At 41.0% G+C, this 9549-nt stretch overlaps 1 protein-coding gene across 1 annotated transcript; it reads left to right on the top strand.

The window, feature by feature from the left end:
- Positions 1-665: 665 nt before the first annotated feature.
- LOC129323518 (olfactory receptor 1094-like) lies at positions 666-8548 on the top strand. The gene is made up of 2 exons (XM_054970052.1): positions 666-681; positions 7620-8548. Exon 2 carries the CDS (start codon positions 7715-7717, stop codon positions 8546-8548), a length of 834 nt encoding a protein of 277 aa, XP_054826027.1. The 5' UTR covers positions 666-681; positions 7620-7714.
- The last annotated feature ends 1001 nt before the right edge of the window (positions 8549-9549 follow it).

The raw sequence follows: 9549 nt of genomic DNA, 5'->3' as shown, positions 1-9549 counted from the left end.
AAGCAGCAGACCAGTCCACCCGGGAGGTGCGACGTTGGCGGAGTCCAGACCTGCCCCTGAACGAGGAGCCAGTCCACTATGGAGATTTTGACAGTGGCTCTGAGGAAGAAGACGGTGTGCACAGATTCCATGCAGTGCAAGCCCAGCACTCTGAGAGGCAGCCATACTACGGTTCCCCTTGTTCTAGTTGTGGGGGAGACCACGAAAGAAGGAAATGCCGGTTCCGGGATGCCAACTGCCGGGCATGCGGAAAGAAGGGCCACATCGCTCGGGCCTGCATAACTGTCAGGAAAGGAGGCTCTCCGCAGCAGTCTCCTCGCCTCACTCCGTGCTGCCAAAGGCCAGGAGGAAGAGAGTGCCAGCTGAATGAATGCCACACCACAACTGTCATCATGCACACACAAGCAGGCAACAAAGATAAGATCTACACCACGGTTTGTATTGAGGGAACACTGTGTGTCATGGAGGTTGACTCCGGGTCAGCGCTCTCAATTGTCTCCAGGGACACCTACAACCGCCTGTGCTCCAAGGGCAAGAACCAGCCGCTCAAGCCCAGCAGTCTACGCCTGATGGATCTCCAGAGTCGTCGGGTTCCAGTGGTTGGAGCTGGCCGAGTTGTGGTCGGCTACAAGGACTTTCACGGCCTCCTTCCTCTTGTTGTGGTTAAGGGGCACTGCACGAGTTTGCTGGGACTTGATTGGTTCAAGGCGTTGGGCATCCGCGTTACCGGAGTCCAACAAGGCAGCCAAGCCATAAGCAAAGCGGCACACAGCAAGTTCCCTGCCAGGCATGTTTCATCAGGGCGCCGCAAAGGGCCGCCCGTCTCCACGCCAGCAGTGAGGACAAGCCATTGGAAGGAGCATCAGGTCCACTCTGCACTCAATTACATCAGCTTAAACTGCCTTGGCTGCTATGGGAGCAGAAACAGAACCGGGACTTTTTTCCGCAATCCACGGCCTCAAGTGGCTCGCAAACTCCCACAAGAGACTGCACCTCCAGAGCAAAGCCAGCAAGGAACACGGGGCTGTCGGCCCCAAAGAACTCTGGAGCGACTGCACCGTGCAGGCTCTGGCAGGCTCACCTTTCCCCATTCCCACTCCAGGACTCTGTTGGCATCAGGTAGTTCCACGCTAGGGGGGAAGGGGTGTGATGTATTGGTCTCAGGGCCTCTAATGTATTCTGGCTCACCTTCCCCAGCCTATCTGCGAACAACAGGGTGTTCCAAACTAAGGGGGGAGGGGTGTTGTGTACTGGGCCGAGCAAGGCCTCTAAAGTAGTTACTGTATTCCATAGTGGCAAACATAAAGTCCCAGTTTAAATTGTCAAACGCTTTTTCAGCGTCTACAAAGAAGAAACCAACCTCTTTGTCACAACGCTTGTCGTAGTATTCAATAGCATTGATCACTGTCCTTAAGTTGTCTCTTATTTGTCTGTCTGGCAAAAAGCCTGCTTGTTCCTCCTCTATGACTTCCGAGAGCCACCCCTTCAATCTCTCCGCCAATATCTTCGCAAAAATTTTATAGTCATTATTGAGTAGTGATATAGGCCTATAATTTTTCACGCTAGTCAGATCTTGGCCCTCTTTTGGGATCAATGATATATTCGCTTCGCTCCAAGTGTCTGGAATTCTTTGATCCCTAAAAACTCCGTTCATCACCTCTTTTAGGAATGGTGCCAGTTCATTGGCCATTGTCTTATAAAATTTAGCCGTAAGTCCATCTGGCCCTGGCGCCTTTCCTAGATTTGCGGATTGTATTGCCATATTTATTTCCTCATCAGTTACTTCACTATTCAGCTTATTTCTCCAAGCTTCCGAGATCTCTGGAAGTTTGGTTTTCTCCAAATATGATGCTATTGATTCTTTGTTTACTTCTTTTTTATTATACAGCTTAGCGTAAAATTTATAAAAGGCTCTGCTAATGGTAGTCTGCTCCAAATACGTTTTGTTTTCTTCACAAATTTTATTTATTATTTTCTTTTCCCTTTTCTTCTTTAATTGCCATGCCAAATATTTCCCAGGTTTATTAGCACCCTCAAAAGCTTTTTGATTCAGTCTTTTAAGGTTCCACTCCAATTCTTTGTTACTTATTGCTGTTAACTGTTCTTGAAGAATTTTGATTTCCTGATGTATTTTCTTTTTCCCTGGTCTCTTTTTTAACTGTACTTCTTTGGCCTTTATTTTCTCCTCAATCTCTTGTCTTTTCTCCTCTTTCTTTTTCCTTGCTCTACCATTTAAGTCCATTAGTATGCCCCTTACAACCGCCTTGTACGCGTCCCAAACTTTACTGGTTGGTACTTCTTTATTCACGTTGTATTGTATAAAAAACTTAGTCTCTCTTCTCAGTGTTTCCATATTCTCACTTTCCTGTAACAGGTCCTCATTTATTCTCCAGGCTTTCCTTTTTCTCCTTTTTCCAAATTTCCACATAATTGGGTTGTGATCTGAGCCTACCATCGGCATTATTTCTACCTCCTTAGTCCATAGCGCTAAGTCCTTTGAGGCCCAGATCATATCAATTCTTGATAATGTAAGATGCCTTGCAGAATAAAAAGTAAACTGTTTGGTTTTAGGATATTCTCTCCTCCATACGTCTTCGAAACTAAGAAACTATTAGCCCTAGAGGGATATAAAAAAATTTTTGGATGGCACGCATACCTATGGCATGACAAAGTAAAGGTCAACTCGATGTTCCTGCATCATTTTGTAAGGAGAAGTCTATTTACAATCTGGAAGAAGTATAGAACTTACCTACAAGAAGGAACCCCCTTGTGGGTGGTTCCATATGAGGTGATAGATCCGAGAGCTGTGGATAATGAACAACAATGTTTAACGTACAAAGAAATAACTAAGATTGAAGTATCTAAACTTAGAATAAAGACGCAAGAGGAACTATCACCTAACTATGATTGGTTTCAGTATAGACAGATTAGAGACTTATACAACTCAGACTTTGCAAAAGGGGGCATACGAACAGAGAATTCGGAACTAGAGCAGACCCTTTTTAAAGAAGACAAGAAAAGAATATCCAAGGTATACCAAGTATTGCTGAAATGGTATACTGAGGATGAGATAGTTAAAACACAGATGGTGAAATGGGCTATAAATTTCAATAAAGAAATAACAATGGAGGCATGGGAATACTTGTGGAAAACTACAATGAAGACAACGACATGTATCAATATTAAAGAGAATATTTTCAAAATGATCTATCGTTGGTACATGACACCAAAGAAGATTGCGCTAGGGAATTTGAATACTTCTAATAAATGCTGGAAATGTAAGAAACATGAGGGCTCCCTCTATCATATGTGGTGGTCGTGTGAGGTAGCTAGGCAGTTCTGGGGGGAAATAATAAGAGAAATGAGTGAAATTTTACAGTTTCAAATAAATAAGAACCCAGAACTCCTGCTGCTAAACTTGGGAATGGAGGGAATTCCAGCCCATCATAGGACGTTGATTTTTTATATGACTGCAGCAGCTAGACTTTTGTATGCGCAGAAATGGAAAGTACAAGAAGTACCAACTATTGAAGATTGGATCTACAAATTGCTGTATATGGCTGAAATGGACAAGATGACAAGAAAACTGAGAGATCTGGACTCAGGGCAGTTCAACACAGACTGGGAGAAGCTGAAACAATACCTGGAGAAGAAATGGGAGGTGGGAGGAAAACTGTGGCAGTTTGAGAACTACTGAAATATAATAAAAGTATAAAAGAGAGGGGTGACTTTACCGGGGGAGGAAGAGAAATGTGAATTTATAAGCAGTTAGATTAATTGATTGAGATATATATAGATATGTATAGGTCAACTGATAGAGAATAATTAATGATAAGGTTTAAACATGAGGATTGACTAACTAACAATATTTTCTTTCTTTGACAAGATTTATATGCACCAAACTGAATGTATAGAAGAGTTAAATTGATTGAGTATCTGAGGAGTTATATAGAATTACCATAAAAAGTTGAAATGAGTAATATATAGAGAATAAATCAAATTGTTTGATTTAAATGTGGGAAATTTTTATGGTTTATATATTTTTATAGGTTTATATAGAATTATTCAAAATTGGAAAATGGGATAAATTGTTTATCTAAAGACGTATAGTTTGGGTGTATAATAATTATTAATAATTAAAGGAGTTAATGATGCACTGCTTAATATAATGGAGAATGTATATCTGTTTTAGACAGAGGAATTTAATAGAAGTAAGGGAAAAGGGACAGAGGGTGGGAAAGCTGTTGGAAGTCAACAAAAGGGGGGGGAAAGGGAGGGGGTTAGAAACGAAAAATTAGGGGAAAATTGATTGTAATGTAAAAATAAAAATGTTCTAACCCAATAAAAAAATTTTCAAAAAAAAAAAAATAAAGTAGTTACTGTATTGATTGTAATGCACTATACTGTGTTGAGCTTGAGGTTCAGTCAAGGCTCCCAAAGCCTGCATTCTCATTGGTCCATAATCCCTGCAATATCACTGGTTACTTTCTCATGACAGCAGCCAATCGGTCCTCTATAATAAAGACCAATCAGTGGCCTGTCTACTTCAAACAGTGTATATAGTTTATGCAGATGATACATATTCTAAAATATGTATTCTCATTGGCTATCAGTTATTCTGGGGGTGGAGCTGCTGTATATATATTGAGGACTTCTGTTCAGTCTGTCAGTGTGTGTTGTGTTCCTGCTAAATAAAGAGCTATTGAATCACCTCGTGTCTGAACCCACTATTTAACAGAACTTTTTCTAATTATTTGACTTATATCCTGCCCTCCCCATGAATCGGCTCAGGGCAGCTCACATCATAATTAAAACACAAACATGAACAATACACATAGACTACAATAACTAACACACTTGGTATAAAAACAATGAACAGCAGCAAAGCAAGCAGTGCAAGCAGTCCCCTGGCAGCAGCCTTGTAGGCTGGAAAAGGCAAGGGGTGGGGGCGGGCAGATGGAAAAGCCCAGACCTTGATGGAAGAAGCTCCCTTGGCAGCAGCAACAGCAGTGCAGGCAGACCTCTGGCAGCAGCCTTTATAGGCTGAAGCAGGCAAGGGGTGGGGCCAGGCAGATGGAAAAGCCCAGCCCTTGATGGAAGAAGCTCCCTTGGTGGCAGCAACATCAGTGCAGGCAGACCTCTGGCAACAGCCTTTGTAGGCTAGAGCAGGCAAGGGGTAGGGCTGGGCAGATGGAAAAGACCAGCCCTTGATGGAAGAAGCTCCCTTGGTGGCAGCAACAGCAGTGCAGGCAGACCTTTGGCAACAGCCTTTGTAGGCTGGAGCAGACCAGGGGCGGGGCCAGGCAGATGGAAAAGCCCAGCCCTTGATGGAAGAAGCTCCCTTGGCAGCAGCAACAGCAGTGCAGGCAGACCTCTGGAAACAGCCTTTGTAGGCTGGAACAGGTAAGAGGCAAGGCCAGGCAGATGGAAAAGCCCAGACCTTGGTGGAAAAAGCTCCCTTGGCAGCAGCAACAGCTGCTGTAAATATATTATTTACAATAATGTATACAACACACTGAGAGAAACATGCATGTGCTTCACTTATACAGGAGAGAGAGAGAGAGAGAGTTTCTGTAACAGACATTTTACAACTGACACAGACAGAACAGAATCTTCACTCAGAGCAGGGAGGGGCTACTTCAGGAGCTACATATAAACAAACTATACCAAGTATCAAGCCCTTCACTCTGCAAGCACCCTGCACATTCAAATGAAGCCACAGTGTTTTATTCCTACATTATTTAGTCAGCCAGCTGCTCTGACTTTCCTTTTAAAATATTTTCCCAGCTCTTTTATCTGGATGGTATCCATTTTGTTTTATTTCATGCCAGGCAGTGTCTTGTACTGTATGCTCTAAGAGGAAAGGGGTGTATGATTTCATATCTATAAACTGCCTGTCTGCAGGAGGCTGGGTCTGACTGATAACAGGTCATAGCAAAACATTTTGACCTTCTGAGGAATCTAGGCACCAGTAGTCACCCTGAGTCTCCACCTGGCAATGTGGTGCTGTCACAGCTTGTGCAACACTTGGAGGGATTCTCTTGTGCTTCTCTTTCAATACATTGCCACCATCAGGTCAATTTTGCAAATACGCCTGAGAGGGCCAGCACTCCTAGCTTTCCATCTATGTTACTGATTATAGGCCCTCCCAGTGCCCCACATCTCCCACTACCCAGCAACTGGTTACCATCAGGATGATTTACTGCACTTGCACACTCCCAGGGAATTAACAATCGAACACCCAACTGACTCCTTTCCCCTGGCACTCCTATTTGAATAGCATGTTTGAATAGTGGAAGTCTAGTGGTGTGGAGATCAACCATCAACATTTGAAACAGTAAAGGATTTATTAAAAGGAAAAAGTCCATACATATGCTCTGCACAACAACAGATTGAGCAAGGGATACAAAAGAAAGGTGCAAACATGTAACCTCATGTCCCTCAACTCTGGTCTTATTCTAAGGCAGGCTCTTTAATCTTAGAAATCACAACGATCTAAATGCTTCCCATTACCTTTGTCTGGGCAGCCAGCACTTTACTCCATGTGGTACTGGTAGCCATCAGGATAGGTGTGAGAGCTTCTTTCTTCAGCTGGAATCAGACAAAATGAACCCTCTTTCTCCATGCCAAAGGATTTTATGTCTTCTGCCTGTCCATCCCTTCTTCTTCATGAGGTCACCAGGAAGATCCTGTCTAGCTTCCTACACCCCAAGTTTATGTCACCTTCAGGGTATGAGATTGTAGCAAATACCTGTTGTTAACCCACCAGTGTAACTGGTTGGCTGCTGTGTGAGACAAGATGCTGAACTAGAAGGACCTCTGATCTGATCCAGCAGGGTTCTTCTTATGTTCTTATGGCCCATTTGTATCCAGAAGCTATTATTCTCCTTCTAAATGCTCACAGACAAGGCAAACCTGGATGTTGTCATTCCCCCACCCACCCCTGCTACAAGACAGTATGACTTCATTTTTCTTACTTGGACCTGAACTGAACTGTTCATGTGTTCATTAATAAACTATTCATTAGTATCCATTCCCCTTTTCCAATAACTCCTCCTCCTCATTTTTTAAATAAAACATTATAAGAGTTACAATCACTTTACATAGATCCAGACTGCCTTTCAGGCATTCCATTCAGATTCAGCTATGGAGGGCAGGGGTCACACCCAGCCAGAATTGTGCACTCCACCTCTTTCATGACTTTTGAAACTGATTTGCATCTACTCCCCCTCCCCATACCACCTATATATCTCTGGCCAGTTCCTTCATACCTTCCATGCGTCTGATGAAGAGAACTGTGGTTCTTGAAACCTTATGCTACAATAAAGTTGATTGGTTTAAAGGTGCTCCTGGACTCTTTATATTGTATATTATATATATTGTATATTTTATAGTATTAACGTAACTAGATAGGACATCAATGAACTGAAACCTATTATATGTGAATAATATTGTAAACTAACAGTAAAGAGTCCAGGAGCACCTTTAAACCAATCAAGGTGAGACAAGGTAAAACTTTAGTATAATCTTTAACCTCATGCAGTCTCTTCTTCTAAAATAATCTGTTTCATGCAGGTAACACACACTGGATGAAATGTTTGAAGGAAATCAAACAACAGCGATTGCTGAGTTCATATTTGTGGGGTTAACAGACAATATTATACTACAGCCAATTCTCTTTGTCATATTTCTTATCATCTACACCATCAGCTTGATGGGAAATCTTACACTGATTATATTAATTAGTGCCAGTTCTCGGCTTCACACACCAATGTACTTCTTCCTCAGCAACTTATCTTTCCTTGATATCTGTTATTCCTCAGTGGTTGCCCCCCAAACACTGGTCAACTTCATAGCAGATAAAAAATCAATTTATTTCATTGGATGTGCAACACAAATGTACTTTTTCATAGCTTTAGGGACTACAGAGTGTTGTCTCCTGGCTGTGATGGCATATGACCGGTATGTTGCCATCTGTAACCCTCTGTTGTATCCAGTCCTTATGTCACCTAGGGTCTGTATCCCTTTGGTAATTGGATCATATACTCTTGGAATTTTTCATTCACTTGTTCATACAGTCTTCACATTTAGATTGCCTTTCTGTGGCTCAAATAAGATCAACCATTTCTACTGTGATATCACACCACTGTTATCCATCTCTTGTTCCAATACACATGTCAGTGAAATTCTTTTATTTAGTCTTGTTGGAGTCATTGAAATCATCACCATTATGACTGTTGTGATCTCCTACACCTATATTCTTGCCACCATCCTCAGAATCCGCTCAGCCCAAGGAAGACAGAAAGCTTTTTCCACCTGTGCCTCTCATTTTACAGGTGTCACAATTTATCATGGGACAATTCTCTTCATGTATTTGAGACCCACCTCTAGCTATTCTTTGGATACTGACAAAATTCTGGCTGTATTCTATACACTAGTAATCCCCTTGCTTAATCCATTGATATATAGCTTGAGGAACAAAGATGTAAAGGAAGCTTTGAATTACTTCCTTAAAAAGAATTTCTCCATACATGTATTGTTAGCATGATTGATAACATTTTGAAGAAATTATAAGGGTGGCTTGTTTAAAATGAAATGTCTTCTTGGTGTTATTTTTGGAAATATGAGTTTCCATTTCTATAATATATGGATAAAAATGAACTTTTTGAGTAGATTAATTTGTATGCTGTAAAATACTAATGAAATGAGAAAGAATCAGAAGGAGAAAAACAAATTTAGAGAAGAATTTTTTACAATTTTTTTCAATTGTGTTCAGAAGCTAGAAATCTGAGGACAGAAATCTTATCTGAGTCCAAAATGATTTTGTATAAAATATCATAAGATATATTGTATATTTTATAGTATTAACGTAACTAGATAGGACATCAATGAACTGAAACCTATTATATGTGAATAATATTGTAAACTAACAGTAAAGAGTCCAGGAGCACCTTTAAACAGCCATGATAAACCTTCTTGAACAGAGGAAAAGGCAGAATATAAATATTTTAATAACTGCACAATTGCACAGGTGGGAATTCTGACAATGTATATGGAACAATTGAAATGCCTTTTCTAACAACAGACGCTTACCTATTTGAGAGAGTTTATTTTTGTGATAGTCACGTTTGCTTTGCTTTTGAATAATTTGTAAGTTAGTTCCAACATTACATTATTGTTTGTCATTTGTGGAAACATTGATTTAAACTTAATTTAAAATCAATATAATATTGAATTTTTTACATTTGTGACACATAACGTTACTGCTTTATTCCATTCATCACCATAGGATGAAAGTGTTGGAATAAAAATTACTTTGAAAAAACAAAGCGTATCTACACTTTTAGATCCATCTAGTAAATTTTTATCCCAGCATACATGTTTCTCCATTCTCCATTTTATCTTTACACCAATCCTGTGAAATAAGTTAGGCTGAGAGGCTGGTCCATGTCTCAGCCATTGGATTCCTGACAGTGTGGAGATTTGAACTTGGCTCTTCCAGACCCTAGGCCAGCAAATTAATCCTTACACCATACTGGCTGTCTATAA

Source organism: Eublepharis macularius, chromosome 2 (genome assembly GCF_028583425.1).
Source record: "Eublepharis macularius isolate TG4126 chromosome 2, MPM_Emac_v1.0, whole genome shotgun sequence".
Taxonomy (NCBI): Eukaryota; Metazoa; Chordata; class Lepidosauria; order Squamata; family Eublepharidae; genus Eublepharis; species Eublepharis macularius.
The sequence above is the reverse complement of the archived record's forward strand: the minus strand, read 5'-3'. Positions and strand labels throughout refer to the sequence as shown.

Excerpts from the sequence above, each read along its gene's own strand:
- LOC129323518 (XM_054970052.1), top strand. The coding sequence starts at position 7,715 with ATGGGAAATCTTACACTGATTATATTAATTAGTGCCAGTTCTCGGCTT.